The sequence below is a fragment of the Anopheles ziemanni genome, chromosome X (assembly GCF_943734765.1).
Source record: "Anopheles ziemanni chromosome X, idAnoZiCoDA_A2_x.2, whole genome shotgun sequence".
In the NCBI taxonomy this organism is placed as follows: domain Eukaryota; kingdom Metazoa; phylum Arthropoda; class Insecta; order Diptera; family Culicidae; genus Anopheles; species Anopheles ziemanni.
The window spans coordinates 16,161,822-16,180,551 of NC_080707.1; the positions used below are offsets into that span (position 1 = coordinate 16,161,822).

Genomic DNA, 18,730 nt, shown 5'->3' on the forward strand with positions numbered 1-18,730 from the left:
TTTCCATTCCCTCACTGTTCCATGGCGTTTTCCTTGCTTTTCTCTTCCACTCTTTCACCTTCTTTTCTTCACCAACCAAAGGAGAGGCTATGAGAGTTCTGTTGAAGTACGGAAACGGAATGGGAGGGAAGCGGACGGTCGGTGGTCGGTGAGAAAAAGACCCCTCCCGCCGTTGGACCCCTCGCCAACATGTTTCTTCACCAAAAAACCCTCGCAACAGCTTCGGAGGAGGTGAAAAAACAAAGCGACTGGCGCTCCAACACGAAGGCGCGTCGAGGGCAGGATACGGATTGGTCTCGTGTGCAAATAATGGGGCGTGTACGCTGTCACTCTTGACGTCCTCTACCCCCTCCCAAGCCAGCCTGCCTTCCGCCCCGTTCTACTCCCCTTTAGCAGCCGGAAAAGCAGCCCCTGCCCATCGCGCAAAAGGAACTCGCGTCCTGTACTCCTTTCCACGAGACGCATTGTTTTGTGTTCTAGGTCTCTGTCCAGAATGGCAGCTTGCACTCGAAATTCTACACTCTTCTACCCTTCCCCCCTCTTGCGCTCTCTTTTCTTTATCTCTCTCTCTCTCTCTCTCTCTCTCTACGATTGTTTTTGTTTTGTTTCTCTCGAGAAAAAAACCCCTTCGGCAAGCGAAATGGTTTGCAATTTGAAATCAAGACATTCGAGCCTAACCCTCCAATTTTAAACGACACGAATGAGAAGGAAATGGCATAATCATTAAATTTCCACACACATACATACGTTTGAACAAAAAAACACATTCATTGAACACCCTCTGCACAAGGAGTACACAATTCGTTGGTTTCCCTCCCGACGCACGGTGTGATTAGGTGGAACAATCAAGCGGACATTTAAAATAGTTAGTTAATTTCTTGCTGATTTTGATTGCTTGTAACCAACACCGCTGCAAAGCCATGATAAAAGTTAATTTTTCCATTAGGAATTAAATATGCTTGTAGGATTTGTAGTTCAATACGATACTCGTAAAAGTGTTGTACCTTACAGCTAAGCATTGCTTTTAGCAGCTGCTTACTACCCGAATGGTACGTAACATGGTATAAGTACATTTTCATGAAATGCTATATCAAAAATGGACGAATTGGAGCTAATATTTTTAGGAGTTATTATTTATACTCTTATGCAATAAAAATTTCCCAGGTACGTTTTGGAACACTTTGTTCTTTCATTATCTATGTTTGAAAACCATGTTTTCTTTCCATTTTCCACCAAAACATGCTATTTCAATGCTTATAGCTGTTCAAATGAGAAAATTGTATTTACATTCTCAAAATGCTTCACAGTCCAAGAAAAATTAGATTTCGTGGTATATTGGCACTTGTTTTACTTTTTCAACGATTCTATACTACCGCCAACTATTGAATTGATACTAAGGTTTAACTAACTGACTATCATTCCATTAGACTACTTCCTTGGAGGGCAGGGGACACCCTCCCCTCGTACGATGCCAGGTGTCTGTTGCTCGGCATACAACAGTTGTCTTCACGCCGTAAGTCGGCCCAATGCCTTTTCATTGCAGGTTTAGTCAATAATAACATCGATGCGCCTAACTTACTGAGTGAGATCCATTTTTCACAATCAGAACCAATCAATACCATGACCGCAGTTTTTAATGAGAACTTAGACCTCTTTAGCTTTGAAATGTCCCAAGTAACTTTCCGTGACTCTCTGCGTGCGCGTTTTGCCTAGTTGTGTTATATAGTTCATAAGTGTTCATGTAGACTAATAATGTCCGATGGACCCAATAAATAAATAAACATAAACATAAACATTTAAACATGTTACCATGAACATACAAACACTACGATTTTTTTCCGAAAAGTCCACTTCTTATCCCACCGTGCGACGGCCGAACGTAAGCGAACATAAGGACCACCGCGCGCGATAAGAAGGGTAGACTTTTGTGTTGTTTTTTTTTCACCCACCTCACCACCCTTCTTCGGCAACCCTCTTCACTTCTCTTTCATTAAAAATGGCTGGTGAGAACATTGCACCGTATACAAATTATATTGTCATTTGAGGTGCACTGCGCTCCACCGTGAGTAGAACGATTTCTCCCCAAACCCCTGGTAACCATTTTGCTAACTTTTATCCAAATAGTATCCGGTTGGTTTGTTGGCGCAAAATGTTTCCATTGACAATTCTCGAAACGAATCCTCCGGTATGGTTCGGAAGTGACACCGTCACGGTATTTGTGTATGCTCCGGTGGAGCGCACCTGAAGGGCAGGGAGGGTGCATCGAGAGCGAGAGTGTGAATGGCCCTTATACCCAGCCCACTTATTCGCTGATGGCGACGGTTGAATGAGCAGAAACAATTGTTTGACTTAAGGGACGAACGCGCGCTAAAAAGAAAAAAACACAGATGGCAGGGTGGTAAAGAAGAAGAAAACCTGTGGAGTGATGCATGGGGAAGAGGGGGAAAGGTGAAGTATCCGCGGGACGGTAGATTAAGATTTCCACCACCGATTCCACCTGAGCACCAGCGGTTTGATGGACGGGTTTGCACTGAGAAAGGGTTTTCGTACAACCTACCTTTCCCTCTTTGTGCCATTCTCTTTCCCTTACTCTACCCTTTCTCTCTTTCTCTCACTATCCATCCCTTGTCCCCTCTCCCATCCAATCCAATCCTGTGTTTTGCGAAGACCTCCCACGAGGACGGGATGAGTTTCTTTTTTTTTCATTCTTCCGCTTCCGAATGCATTTTTGGGGCAATTTTCCTCCCAAAGGGTGGGATCCCCAACCAAATGCTACTTGACGCAGGTGTTTGTGTGTGTGTGTGTTTTTTTGTGTGTTTTTCCACCATTCAAACATTCATTGCAGCAAGCGCAAGCGAACGGTTTCGCAAAATGGACGCCACAGTGAAGTAAGCGCGAGCTAAACTGGAATAAGGAAAGAAAAAGTTAAAGAGGGAAATAAAGAGAAAAAGAGAAAAAGAAAGGGAGAGAGCCTCCCTTGTCCTGATGTCTTTAAATGTCTAATGAAAGAATAGAACAACTGATTGCAAACATACCAGAAAACCAAGAAAAACTAAACAATCAAACTGAACATCAAAGCAACATTTAAGATTGCTAAGTGCGTAAGTTAATTGAACCAAAAGCAAGCAGTGCAGAAAACTTAACAGATTTTTTTTTATAATAAATAATTTATAAATAGCAGAAAAAGGCAACAAAAATTGTTTCTATATACAGCAACAACTTAGAGAAACTCACAAGTGATTCCTAGGTTTGGTTTTACTCGTTTAGACTCACAGTTTGAAAGAACATTGTGTTGCAGTCCTTCTTTTTGTACAAGAGAAATAGTTAAATCCATTAATTCTATGTTGTATATTCAACTTTTTTGTATACTATTGCTTGTTTTTTCATAGACACATTATTTAAAACGTAAACTGAACGAATTGCTTTTCATTGAAAACAGCCCTTACTTGTAAATCCGATTGCTTTGGCACTGTTTTGATCCGCCTCCGGCCGTGAGCGTAGACTTAACCGCGACACAAACCACATCGACGCACATCTACGGTTTTTGAAATCGGATAGGGTTCAATCGGGGAACGCTTGTTACCAAGCGAGCGGGGCGAGCCTGGCGTGACCAGTTTGGTTTATTTTTAGCGAAAGAGATTCATGTCCGACACCGGCGAACGATCTGGGACACGATGCCTTCGAGTATCGGGTCATCATCGTCACGGGCCAAAAAAAATGAAGAAGTCGCACGCTGTGGTTATATTTTAAAAGAGCTTTATTTTACAATGATTTTGAGTCAGTCTTTTTACATAAATTTACACATGATTTGCTTCTTTATATTACACCGACTTTTCCCGCTAGCGACACGGGCGAAGATAGGATTTTGTATGTATTTTTACTTTATCTTTAGTTATTGTTAGACTAATGGGGGAGGGGACAACGACGTGCCTCAGTTCGCTCGCTTTCCGTTTTTGCTACTTCGCATCCTCCGTGATTCTCATGTCGTTAGTCGTTGTTCAATTTCTTTTAAACTCTGTTACACTCCTTTTTAATAAGTTCTTCCTCCCCCCGTTGTCGTTGTCCCATTCGCTGCCAGTGTGTATGTATTAACCACATCCGGAACACATTGAAAACATCCATGATTACCTCTAGCTTCTAGCGAGAAACCCACACAGCCTCGGTTTAAGCCCTCGCCCTTTTCTTCCAGCGTAGAGTGTATTTTTGGAGCAACCTTAAACGGGCGCTTATCGTCATTTTCTTCGAACATTGATGAACTATTTCTGGGATTTCTTGGACGCTGTTTGCTCTCCTTCTTTCGTTCTTTCTTTCTTTTCTTTCTCTTTAGAGCGTTCTACTACCGGCAGTTTATTACTTGTTACTTTACGGGAGATTTTGTGGGATTTGTTTTGGGTTTTCACTTTGTTGTTAAATTTGCTAGTTTGTCTCACACTGAAACTATTTTACGGGATGAAAGTTATGTGTGTTTTTTTTTCTTATATTGACTTTACTCCTCTCACAAAGTAACACTGTGTAAAGTGATTTATCGGTGTAGTAATGCTGCAATCGCTGGTTAGAACTTTCCAGTCTGTTTGTCCACATCTATGTTCATATTTGTTTTTCATTTGTTATAAATATTATTAACATTGCTCCATTTTTATAATATTCCCTGGCAACATGCGGTGCTATTGCGATGTCGCTTTCTTTGAAAATTTAACTAACTCCCACTCTCCTTCTCTTTCCCTGTCTCTCGTTCTCTCTCGCTTTTGCTCTTCATTCTACCTAATTCGTGGTCAAAGACGTCCCATAACTACGCTACAGAAAGGCAGCTCCGTGCCCAATTTGCCACACGTTCTAAGACTAGTATTTCTTGCTTGATCTCTTGTACCAACCCTGCTCTTATCATACTTTCCTTATATGACGTTCGTTTGATCAGAATGCTTCCCGTTCCCCGGGTTTCGCTATTTCGTGAATCGAGTTTTCCACCGAGCGATCTCGAATGGTAGAATAACTGCACCAACAGTCAGTGGGAAATGGAGGATGGCTCAGACTGAAGGCAGTGGAGCTTAACGGGAGGGCGCTTTTACCTTCTCTTTATCTTCTCGTTTTGGTAAAGTAAGGATCAAGAAAATCAAACAAATGCAAACTTACGCGTGGTTGTCGCTGCTTGGTTGTTTTTTGCGTTATCCATTATTGATTACTATTTACAACAGTGATCGGCGCCGGCGCCTCGGTTCGGCGTGCCCCTATCAAACGTGCAGAATCTTGGGCAGCACCTCGCTCTCGATCAGCAGCTCGCGGTCCTCGTGCGAACCCGGCTTCCGGCGGACCACCAGCACGACGGTGAGCGCGACGAGGACGAGCGCGAGCAACGCCACGAACACGCCCAGGATGATCGCCTCCTTCGAGCCGCTCGGTGACGCCGACCCGCCGGACCGATCGAACGGCCAGAAGCTGTGCTGTCGTTGGTATTGACCTAGCTGCTGCTGCTGCTGCTGATGCCGCTCACCTAGCACCTCCTCGTCGGCCGAAGGGACGAACACCTCCGCCTCGTCGCGGACGGCCGAGTTGATGGCGGAGTTCACCAGCGGGCGGTCACTCGTCGTTGTCGCGGGAGTGGTCGTTCCCTGGAGGCTCACAATGACCGCCTCGCTCGTGTCCACCAGCAGCGACGACGATCGGATCAGGGCGTCCGTTTCCTGCGTAACGAAATAAAACCAGTACGATTAGAATTCGATTCATTAAAACAACACTTCAAAACTACACCAAAAATGATTCTATACAAACAATAAAACTTATAAACAGAAGGTGATAGTTCGTTTTGACAGGACAACCGAAGAAAATTCGATGGAAAGCGAAAGTCAATTGGTAGAAAAGTTCTTCTTGCAAAAAGAAGCCAAGAGTTCTTTTTAACTTTGATTTTTTGTTCAAAAGTGTCTTCAAAAAGCTCGAATTCAATCAAATAACAACAAACTTATTGAAACTCCTATCCCTAAATGTAATAGGGGGAGGGGACAAGCGCTGAAAGTATTTTGACAAGCCGACCGAAAAAAAGACGAAAGAGAGTGAAAATCGAACAGCAGGAAACTTTTTCATACAAGAGGAAAAAGACTTGCTCGAGTCTTTAGTTTTCTTTTTGTTTAAGCTTTAGTTTAAATGCTCGAATTCGATCACATAACAACAAACTTTTCTAAATTCCAACAATATGTTGAGATACAAATATGAAAACATATGGTAATGCAGCCATGTCGTTCTTAAAGTCGTAAGAAAATTAATATTAAAACATATAAACAGAAAACGATGGGAAGTTTTGAGAAGCCGACAAGTCGATAAACCAAAAGAAAACGAAATGTTCATGATGTCGAAGAGAGGCAAAAGCTGATGAGTAAGAGATAACCTCAAATTGGTTAGAGAGGGATGCTGATGAGCTAGTTCAAAACTTGGTGCCTTAGAGACAACATCTGATTTCCAGATAAAGTTCAAAGCAAAGGCTGTAATTACATTTTATTGTTTGTAACCAACATAGTTTAAACTGGTTTGAAGGATGTTAGAGTTGTTTTAAATGCATCGCCGACGTCTTTTGGGAGAAAGGATTCTGCGTTGTTAGAAGTACAGGATGGTACGCTTACCTTATTGCGGCACGTCACGTGCACGTGGTACTTGGTGTTGGGCCACAGGGACAGCTCCACCTTGGACGTTTCCGTCAGCAGGTTGCCGGTGAGGCCGCCGCCCGAGATCTCCCACGACACCAGACACTGGTGGTACTCCTGGGTCGCGGGTTGCCTCGTGGCCGTCACCGACCCGCCGCCGGTGCCCGTCCGCTGCAGCGTCTGCATGATGCGCGAAACGGCGGCCGCACTCGCCGGCTGTCCCGAGCCGTCCCGGGCGATGCGAGACAGCCGCTCGACGTTCTCGCTGGCGGCCAGCGGCGAGGGGACGCCCGGGTGCGGCTGGTGCTGGACCAGCTCCTCCGGCGTGGTCCACTCGATGTCCGCCGTCACCACCGACTCGTTGCGGATCAACCGGACCAGGCTCAGCAGCAGCCGGTGCGCTAGCTCGTTCTCCTTCCGCAGCTGGTGGTTACGGTTGCACACGTCCCAGCACTCTAGAAAGAAGGACCGGTTAGAGCATTTCGCAAATACGTACTCCTACAACAACAGTAGTCCCTCAATAACTATCATAACAAATTACAAGTGGTCGAAGAAATGAAAACAGAACATTATCTCCTATACTTTATGTTTTGTAGTCTGGTTTTGCAAAAAGGGATAAAAGACCTTGAGCTATTGCAGAGTAAATGATGAAGGGTAGGTTTGGTATCAAGTGACTCAAACTAAGATCCACCAAGAGTGAACTTGTAATCCAGCTAAAGGCACCACACACTATAGTCAAAGCTTTATAAAAGAAACTCTGATTCAAAGATGAAACCAAAGATTTGAAAAAAAAAATCTCAAAAATTAAAACAGGTAGCTTTGATTTGTTTACCTAAGATAGCTCTAGATATGACCTGCGCTTGTCTACCCAGTCAAGTGTTTATGAGTACAAAAGAAGTGTTACTAGATTTTTGAATGATGCACAGTTTTTTTCTCGGTGTTCGAACCGCAGAGATCTCTGAGAGCTCAGCTAAAGCGAAAGTTGACTGCGAATGTGGTACAACCAGTCCGAAACACTTGTCGATGTTTCCGCCCCTCGTTTACCCATCAAAGAATGGAAGGTAAATCCATCCCCGAGCTGCTCGAGAAGAAGTCCAAAACATTCCCGGCGAGATAATCGAACGAATCGATTCTAGGTCAGCCCCGGAGGCCGCTCTACCTGTCTGAGTTTCTAGTGCACACCTGTCCCGAGCCCTTAATATTCGAAACCTGTTTCCCTGTTCGGATGTTTTTCGACCCTTACGTATTAACTTCACCTAGTTCTGCCGTGTGGAAAGCTCTGAGCTGAGGAATAGCATTGTTGAAAGTTTTGTTCTACCCATCCTACCTATATCTCTACCTGCCTCTAGATGAGATGGGATAAGGTGTCCCGGTTCTTCGGGATGGAAACGGTTTTCTAAATGTTTCCCGGTATTGATTCCGGGAGGATGTTTTGTGTTGGTTTTACTTCGGGCCTTCAGGGGGGGAAGAACGCCAGAAGAAATGCCACCCCAGAATCTAAAATATTTCTGGAGGAAAGTCTTCATCACCGTCCTAGGGGATGAGCGATGGCGTCTGTGTTTGGTAGTACGTTCCAGCAGTGTATCCTACGGCATCTGGCAACGACAGTATGCCAGATATCCGTTCCGAGGAATAGGGATGGGGTCCGTAAAATCTCGACAATCTCCACCCTCAGGAATGGGGATTGGATAACGTTAATATCCCGACGAGCAGAAATTCCCGTGTGCCACACACCGAGGGCATACGAGGGTGGAGGCAGCAGAAGATTCCGACGCGTATTTGCTTAAGTGGAAGTGGTTTTTCCTGCTAACGCCTCCACAGCCATCCCCACCGTGGAGTTGGACGGAAGACTTATTTAATTGCTTCCCGCAGCTGTCATTCGGTGCTACCGTACCATCTCCAAACCCCCAAAAACCCGACAACCCCGGGATGGAATTCCATCAGCACTGATTTTCCCCTGCATGACGATCAGGTCAAGATTCAAATTTCCGGTCACCGCCAGCCGGAAGACATCCTAGGAGCTCCTATTCCTATTGCCAGAGAAGAAATATCGCTTACCATGGAGCACTCGCGCTGCTGCGTGCAAAGGATGTCCTTTATGGAACGCTGGAAGAAGAAAATACAGGCAAGAAAAGAGAACGATAATGAATGAACAATGTAGTTCAGGAATTTCTCAAAAGCTAAAGCTCAAAGAAGAAAGGACATGGAAGAGAGAATCTCGCGAGCGCTGGAATAAGTTCGACTCCGGAAGCTAATATGGCGAATTAATTGCATTATCCTTTTTTTCGCAATCAAGTCATACACACACGCACACACACTTTGAAATCAAAAACAGGGAACAATACAAAAGGAACAAAACGGTCTCGTGTTGCGTGATGAATATGGGGCAAACCAAAATGGAACACTGCGAGAGAAGGAGACAAAATGGTCTTCACGAAACTAGGTAGACGGTCCGTGTGCCATTTTGGTTGCGGAGTTTTATCAAGCGCTTCCTTTTCCTAACTCTCTGCATGGTAGGAACAGTATTTTCCAGTTGTTGCACTTCGGTTCCGGACGAACGGCATTCAAATGGACGCCATGTTGAGGCGTACGAAAAAAAACACTTCACCTCTAGGCGGCCATGTTGGAGTACTTTTAGTGTCTGGTGAACTTTTTCTCCCATGTAATCACCCTTCCGGAGTGGAGTTCTGAACTGAAGATCACCAGTGTCGGCAAAGTTCAAGCATCTTCAGTTCAATAACTTCCCGACCGGGCCGGACTCCTAATTGGCTCCTTCTGAGGCCGCACTACTAGAACCTGGAACTGGGGAGCAGCACACAACCTCTCGACTACTTCAGCAAAAGGAAAGTCTTCGCCGGGACCTGGGGTTGGACAGCATTTCCGCCACATGGAGCCTGGACCGGTGCCAAGCCCGGTCTGTAAGTTATGGCCGACGTCCGACGGAGCTCCGACGTAAGTAACGATTATGTGCGTTTGATTTCAGCCAATTTTGCAGCTGCAACTTCGCTACGGCGGGCAGGCTGTAGGACGGCACAAGCCCGCTTGCCCGCGACGGTTGATTGCTTTAATTATTGATCAACCTGTCACCCGGCGGGTAATGGCCAACGCTTCACCAAACAAGTGCCCGTTGCGCGGGTCAATAGGATAATAGGGAGGTCCGTTAAAATCCAAACATTCTACATTCGAAGACAAAGTCAGTGTAACTCCGGCGCCCACGATATCTCCATCTCCCTCTCCCTCTCCCTCTCCCTCTCTCACTGTTTACGTGCCTTCCACGGAGTTGCGTTGTAAGCAAGTTTATTTAACGAGCCTTCATTTTATGAGCGGAGTGTTGTAAAAACAAAGACGAGAGCGACAGGTTTTATGTGCCTTCTTTTCCATGTTTCATCGACCTACAATTAAACATCGGGTGGTATTATAAAACCTCTCTCCCCCGCTTGATTGCTGATGACTATTATGAAGTTTAATTTAACTACTTGCGGTTGGTGAGGGGTACCCACAATATGAAAGGTAAATAAAGCACGACCTTAAGGATAATCAGGGAACTTGGAAGGTCTCTCTAAGGAGCGCCTCTGGTCAGCAAATCGTAGTTCGGGATGGTCATGTTTGAGATTTGAACCCACGACATCCATTGTGGTGTACCGTGACACTATGAGCCCACTTCACGTCGTGATAGCTCATAGAGTAACAAAAGCCGAGGTCCAGAACTCCCAACCTCATTAGCATTGGAATGGGCAGTGGAGACTGGATAGTCAATGGTTCAGAATAGCATCCATAGGTCCTGTCAAATGAGAAGTTCTCACCACTGCCAGACCTTAGTCTTGAAGCAATTAGATAAGGTGAATCCGCCGAGAAATAGGCTACGTTCAAGATCTTTGCCTCTCCCGTGGTTAGGTTAAGTGGTGCCCCGGGTAAGTCAAAGGTGGTTCATCTACTCCTTCCATCCGCTTCCGGCAACCGGTACGATGCAAATGAAACCGACTCCGTTCGGTTTTGCTGAAACGGGAACCGCAATTGGAACGAGTTCGATTTGAATTCAGGCCGCAAGACAATCATCCTTCCAACTGCGATCAGGTAGTGCGTATACGTCCGCGTGTGTGTGTGTGTGTAGCCAACCGTAATTTCTACACCCCCTCTACACTCCTTACCATCGTCTCTGCACGAAATGCTAAGCGGACCCAGTTCCTTGTAGAGTCACACGTAGGACGAAACGGGAATTCATCTTCCTTGGCGAGGGAAAAGAGGGGGGGTTCGATACCGGACGGTCCACCGGGACCTATTCTCCGCCAGCTTCGATTTCGAGGGCAGTGAATCGGAACCGGAAAGGACCTGAACCCCACCCGGAACAGGCAGCAATTTCTACAAATTATGTGGCTTTTCGATTAAAAGCATTCTGCGTCCCTTGGTGAGATCTCCACCAAACTGGAGTGGCAGGTTGAGGAAGGAGGGGGAAGAGTGTATATAGAGGTTTAAACAGTGATGTCCTTCACGGGACATGTTTCGCATTTCACCGAACGTCCGAGGTTTATCCGAGGAATGCCATGTTTAATTGGTATTGTTCTCTGACAGGCCGGTGGATTGCGGTCTCCTCCTCTGCAGAGTTCCAGATCCGAGTAGTTCGTGTTTTGAATTTAAACTACCAATACCTAATGGAACCCAGTACCCTCTTCAGGCTACTAAAGCTACCATCTGGTGTCTCCAAAAACAAACTCCACTTAAAAGGGAAGGAAACTCAAAAAAAGACCCTCGTTGTGTTTGTATCCCGTTTGCGCTTTCGTGTCGCCAAATTTTCCGGCCTTTTGACACAATACTGGTTCACTTGGTTAGGTGAAGCGCCCCCAGGTGGAGATACCGTACGCTCGCTGGCTAGGAGGAAGAGGTAGTGTTTTGTCGGAGCCCGATTTGCATGTCTGATGATTTTCGAACCCACACCCACTCCTTTCGCTCCGGAAGGTTCAATCCAAACGCTGTCACGTCAGCCGACGGCGAACCTCCACTACCTCCAGTGAAACCTCCGGTGGAAAACCGTCCAGGCGACGATTAGGGGCACAACAAATGGGACCTACCCCGTTGCCCGCTTTTCTTTCTTCAGCGTCCCTTCAGCTCGGATGTTTCAATAATACAATTGATAGTGGCGTGCGTTCCTCCAGAAAATGCAGCCGAATCCAATTATTTACCGAGCGCAACCCAAAATGTGCAACCAAAATGCAGCTGAACGCCTCCAGAGCTGAACCGAACGGCGAGGGAGACTGATTTTCCTATAGAGGTTGTGTTGTTTTTGGAAAAACTCCATTCACCCCTCGTCGATGGCGAGCAGGGATTGTTGCTGTTTACCTTTATGACTAGACGCTCAAGAATAATAATAAAAGTACTTCTTTCTACACGGAATGAACAAATCAAGTACTTTTATAAGGAGTTGTCATCCGCTCTTCCGAAGACGGTGGGTTTCAGTAACAAATTGCTACAAACTTGTTTATTCATCAACTTCCATGTGACAGTTTACTTTACATTAGATTCCAACTGAATGGAACATCAACTCTCATTATTGTCTAGTTTTTAAACTTTCGATACTGAACTAAAGAAAATACCTGTCTTTAAAGGCGGTTTCTGTTCAATATGATTAGTTTAAGAAGTAAACCTCCCTGCCGGTTGATTCAATTCTACATAAAGGATTTGAAAACAAAACTAAAACAAAGATATTAGAAATAGTTGCCTACATTTTGGTGTATAGGAATACAAGGGTAAAAAGGATTGACGAAAAAGAAGTTAGAAACTAACTCAAATGAATTGTAAGATAAGCCAAATGAACTATTTTCACAAATAAATAAAAACAATATCAAACTGAAGCTGAAGGTGTAAGAAAATGTCTACACTCACTGACTATATTTTAAGGAACAACGAGACTGAACCAACGCAGTTGATAAACTATGAAGCTATATTTGCTTCCATTTATTACGAACGTAAACAACGTGTACTAACATAGAAGTAAGCTACAGTAATTACAAAATGTATCGTTTAGGGCTTTGGTTCTTCAATCTATCTGGAGTAAGTTAAGGCAGTTTCGATTGAGAACTGTTCTATATTCCCTCAAGGATATATAATTGAACATTTGTATGTTATTTCCAGTACGTTTTTTGTCATAATTTAATATTTAATATTTCTCCTCTCATCCCATCGATGTTTTCCCTTTTTCCATTTGAAGTCTACCATAAATCATCATCGTGCGCCCCAAAAACCGGACAAGAGCAAAGGTCACCGTGCACAGTACACAGACAGACAGTCCGGTTAATATTTTCCGGCCTGCAAATGCAAATGCAAAGGCGAGGCGCGTCGCCACGGAATCAGCAAAACCGCATCACGCTTCTCCGGCTCAATTTCAGTCGCGCCATAATTACAACCGCAAACCCGCAATGGTGTGTCGCAGAAAACCCCGGGCAGGATGCACTCGATTGAAATAAATTGCAGCTCGGGTAGACGTTTGTGCGTGTGTGTGTGTGCTTGATTCGCATTTACCGGCGGCATTTATGATCGTCTTTGATTTATGCTCGTCAGCGCCATTTTCGCGGGATTCACGGGATGTGCCGCATTTGTGTGCTGATTGCCAGTGGACCCGAATTACCCACGCCAATGTTGTGTGTGTGCGATATTTTGTCCCTTCGCCTGTTTTAGACATAAATATGGCTGATTTAATAAACCAACTACCGGGGTTCGAGACAAAAAAAAAGCGTAAGAAACAAAGCCCTCCTTGGGATGGAACCGAACCGAAGGAAAAACCAACCGACATCTCAGTATGTGCCTTTCCCAGGGATTAGGATCTAGCCGTGTGTCTACCTGGGAACGCCGGGAAGCGACAAGTTCTGCGTCCCTCCCTACCCGAAACCCCTACGCTTTTGCAGGAAAGGGGCTTCGCATTCCTTTCCCTGTTCCGAAATATTCCTCCGCAAACGCGAACCTTAATGTAGACCATCCAAAAACCCTTATAATAAAACACGAAGCACTGAAATAAAAAAGAAAAAGTTCCACTGGTGGATGGAAAGTGAAAACAGAAACATCTTGAGCACCCGAAGAAGAAGCGGCGACGGCAGCGTCGGCCCGCAATGAAAAAGAAACCGCTGCGAGAGAAATCATCTTTTTTACACAAAAAAAAATTTAAAAAAAAAAACAACTTCGTTTCGACGAACAAAATGAACTCCAACCAAAGTACATAGTACGAAAAGGGTAGGTAGCCGCATGGGAGGTGATGGATGGAACCCCGGACCGAATCGACATCGAATAAACCGTCGAAAATACTGGGAAATACATGTAGCAAACGAATGCATTCTTTAAATTGCATGTCAAAAGTTTTCTTAAGTAAAACTCTTGTTTGGAAGTCGCCAAACTAGTTAAATGTCTCTTGCGGGATTTTCTATTCCTCCAATTCTATTTTCCAGTTTAGAAAAACGGAAAAACAAAGCATTAGCAACGGATTTTCATACCAAAAAACAACGCTAACAACTTTTTAGTGAAAGCATCATCAAAAAAAGAATTTGTTTTAAGTTGCGAACAAATAGGACAGCGTTCGCGTTTAAATCAAATCTGCTGTGGTCAAACACAGGTAATAAAATAAGTAACGATACTATCTTATCTTACAGTGAAAATTTTTGTAAAACATTTTCTGTCCACCGAAATACATTTGGTATGAGTTTCTAAACATTCTGTCAATTATGCAGAAAGATGAAAGTTCGATTGTAGAAAGGTACCTTTAATTGCCAAGCAATTAAGAAACACTTAGGAAAGACAGACAGTCTCCCGATTCTTCTTAAGCGACCCATATTTAACAATCAAATTCCAGTAATATTGAAAAAAACAGAGCAGCAGTGGATTGTAAATCACTAAAAACATTTTTAAAAACATACCAAAAACACTGTTTTTAAAGTGGTAAGCAAAACCCCAGTTATAAAACTAAAATCATATATCTTCACATTGTTCATTGCCATCACAGATAAAAGTAAATTCAATTTTTAAGGCATAAGTCAGAACGAGAAAGGTTTAGAAAGCAACAAAGTGATTCCATAAAGTCTCTAAAATGGCAAAAAAAATGGTGTGATAGTTACCTTCTGCAAGCATCCCTCCCGACAGCGCGTCGTCGAGCGAAGCTTGGCCACGTTCGGCAGGGGCGTCTCGGGCCCCCGGGTTGAGGATGGTGGCACGGCGGTTGGGTGATTGATGCCGATTGATTGCGCCGTTCGCCGGTCGATTACAAACTTCGCGTGAAACCGGCGGGGGCCGGCGGACGGGCCGGCGGCATCGATTTCCGGCGCCGCCAGCGCGCCCGAACCGAGCACCAGCGCCAACGCGGCGGCCAACCGGGCCATCCCGACAATCGTCATCATCGCGGGCGATCGCTCGAAATCCAACGGAATCGGGACCCGACACCGAGATGCAGAGTTTTCGCTTTCCACCAAAAACCTTAACCCACTTTGAGTATTTTCTTTGTGTGCAGTGGCTGTTCACTTGTTTCACTCCGCGTTATCTGGCTGGCGAACCTTTCTTCACTGTCGCAGCGGAAGCGCACGGACAAACCGGAACGAAGAAAAAACACCCACCACGGCAAACGGGAAAACCAAAACGCACCCCGCTGGAAATGGCGTCCGTCTTCAGTTCGCACACCGGGGAAAACGGCGACCGGCGGGAAAGCCCCGAACGCTCCGTTTGATCGAGGACGGTGTCGGTCGGTGCCAGGAACGCAAGGGCATACTTTCCCAGACACACACCGAAACACACACACACACACACAGAGACACACTCACGCACAAAGCGCGCCGATGGAAAATGTGCTATTTTCCACTTTTTTGTTTTAAATTTGCTCGCATCGCGCCAAGTGGCGGCTGAACTTTCCCGCGGTGATCATCAAACGAGGGCGGGAGGAGAGTGAAGAGGGGGGGGTGGCAAAACCACCCGTGTGCACAAACAATCACACACCAGCACAAAACACGACCAAAAATCGCTCAATCGAACCCGCGCGGTTGAAGTTGATAGAAGAATTTTGAATTTGATTTGCAATTTTTTGGCGGCCAGATAAGGAAATTGCCGGATGCTGGGCGCGAATGGGGAGACGGTTGTTTGTTTGGTAGGGCACTCGCACCGATACACCACCGCGGTGTGTCTGTGCAACGATGGATTTTCTCGAACACGATTCCACCACGGCACACGGAAGGGAAAATCGTTCTTTTTCGAAGTACGCGAGTGTTTTGCGGGCTGAAAAGCGACCGGTTCGGCTTGCTGTTCGATTGCAACTAAACTCGTGGCCCTGCTGGACGCACCGTCGTCAGCTCCCGCAGCTGTGCTGGACTCGCAACCTGATACACCCGTCACTCACTCTCTGAGCGCCCCGTAAAACAACACAAATGCTTGCGCTTTCATTCACCCCTTGTGAAACCTACGGCTGCTGCATTTGCTTTCCCTGTCCTGCAGCGAACACGCAGAGAAACAGAGAGGGGAGAGAAAGAAATCCAGCACACGCCGCGTGTGCCGCATGCTGGATGCACATCTCTCATTTCATATATCCTTCACGTAGATTAAATTTATTTTCCCTACGCTCTCTTCATTTTTCGAACACAGAAACTAAAATGTCTCTCCCTCTTTTCGGTCCTGTGAGAACCCCACTCATGCCTGAGAGAAAACGAGAGCTCGAGATCTCGCTCGCGAACAACCACTCACCCCTGGATGACTGCTCGAAATGTTTTTTCGAACTGCTCGACTGTTTTATGGCACGCTTGTGGTTGGTTCACGTTCTGGCAATCGGTTGTACGATTTCTATCCGTACATGTTTTTTGATAAACACAAAACCTTGCACCTCCCATTTGCTATGGCTTCTACCAAAGGAAACAACTTAGTAAAACGCCACTGTTGATATAAAACAACTTTGTTTATTTGTTTGTTATTTTTCTTACGGATTGCAATTGATGATTTTTTCTTTCTCCCTCTCTCTTTTCATACGTTATGTGTTTGTTTTTTCTTTTCTTATGATTGACAGTGAATTATGTTCCGGGGAGAGCATAAAACAAAAGTCACTCGAAGGAAAAGTAAAAAACTGTCACGCGAATAACCCCCGCGACCGGTAACAGCGTTTTTATTGACTCTTCGTGCTGCCCGGCGATGGTTCATGTTTGTGTCCTATGCATGTATGTGATTCAGTGTGTGTGTGTGTGTGTGCCCCTCAGACCCAGACAACCCTTTCCACCGCAACGCGCCGGTACGAGCTTTCCGTGTCCGTGTCCGTCGCGAAACTGGACGGACTTTATCGAAAAGCATAAAAAATCAACAGCGGTACGGTCCGGCGCTGGAGCCCGGGGACGCCGGCGGTGACGAAGGTGACACACACGCCTTGCAGCAGCATTATCTATTCGTCTCGGATTGCACCGCGGACCGCGTGGTGCATCTCTTTTTTCTTTTTTTTTTTTTGTAAACGCGACGTAAACGCTTTACGGACGACCGATCGGCGAAACCGCCCGGGGTTCGTCGCTTGCGCTGCCTACCCGCACGGGCCGTTGAAGTCTTTCGTTGCCCCATGGGACAGTTTCCGCACGGGGGTTGCTTTTTTAATTCATTCTTCGTTCTTTCTCTCACCTCCTTTCCTTCTCTCGTCGTTGAACCTAGTAAGAGGGGGATTATGGTTGGCCAGTTAAACCGATGTGCGTGCGTGCTCGTGTCTGTGTGTTTGTATTTTCGCGATGAAACGCAAAACGAACGGGTGAAAAACAAATCCTTTCGGTCGGCTCTCCGATACATTTGCTTGCCATTCTTCAGAGAAAAGGGTGCGACAGGACAAGCAAAATCACGCCACGCGAAGGACGAGGCTGGGCAAATCCCACTGTGCGTGGGATGGGCGAAATTGTTTGGGGCCCGAAAATGGGGTAACGGAATGCGCATGCAACCATACACCCACCCCCGGTAGAAGAGAGCGGGTACTAAAACGGAACACAATGTACCTTTGGCAGCTTCGTTTCGTCCCCAAGCGGAAGAGGAGGAGACGCAAAAGTCCCGAAAAAAGCAGCAACGGTTGTTGATGTTCCGTCTCGCATTGCGTCGAGCGGATCGTTTCACACACGCACTGGACCACCCAAAGGCGAAACGCATCCTCGCGCAAAGACAAACTCGCGAAAGATGCAATTTCGCTTCGCACCATCGACTCAAAACGCGTTCGAAGCCTTTCCGTTTTGTTTCAACATTTCAGGCTGGGATGTGAAACGACTCCCCGCCACCGTAAAGGTCACACACACACACACACACACACACACACACACACACACACACGGAGTGTTCGTTCGATGGATCAAACGGAGGTCCGTTGTGCAGAAACTTTGTTGCCAAGCGTGGAATGAGTGCAATGTGAACTATTCGTGTGTTTGTCGCGGGAAAATCCCTACATCAAGGTCCAAAGGGAAGAGGTATTTATGCCGGTCGTCACCTCTGAATCCCCACCCATTTCTCCAAACAAAACCCTGACTCTTGTCGTAGCTAGCTACCATTATCGGCTCGGAAAAGCGGCTAAAGCTCCAAAGAAACATTCGTACCAGTGGCTGTCTGTTTCGCTGGAATGCAATGTTGAATGCCTGCCTTCCTTCAAGTGGATTTGTTGGATTAAGCGTTCTAGGGGCCTCTAGAATAATAAGCAGAATAAGTTCAAGCCTTAAAAGACAAACATTACATTCACTATTCATTTTTTTTTATATCAAAATTTATAAAATTTCCACTTCGATAGAACCACACATTTTTAATAAGAAACCAAATGAAGATTAAACTAACATATTCCTTAATGTTATTTCATTGACAAGTTTTCAATCCCAAACGGTTTATTTCATGCGAAGGCCTCAATAAACTTCAACGAGAATCATTTTCCACGAATATAATTTTCTATGAGCAAAATTAAAAAGTGGTTTATTGTTTTTACTTTTTTCAAAATAACTTTTCAGTCGTTTGAAAAATGAAGATGTACTTTTTTGTGTAATATTTGAACTATAAAAGTAAATACAGTGTGAGGCATTATTTCTATTTTCGGATACGTGTTAGCCATTACATTTGCTAATTCACAGTTGTACACTATCCTCAACTTATTCTCA

General features: G+C 45.3%; 1 protein-coding gene across 1 annotated transcript; it reads right to left on the bottom strand.

The window, feature by feature from the left end:
• Positions 1–5,228: 5,228 nt before the first annotated feature.
• LOC131291179 (uncharacterized) lies at positions 5,229–14,983 on the bottom strand. Its single transcript, XM_058320369.1, has 4 exons — positions 14,723–14,983; positions 8,688–8,735; positions 6,609–7,082; positions 5,229–5,678 (listed from the first exon to the last, which is right to left on the bottom strand). The coding sequence occupies exons 1-4, from the start codon at positions 14,981–14,983 to the stop codon at positions 5,229–5,231; spliced, it is 1,233 nt and encodes a 410-aa protein (XP_058176352.1).
• Positions 14,984–18,730: the final 3,747 nt, after the last annotated feature.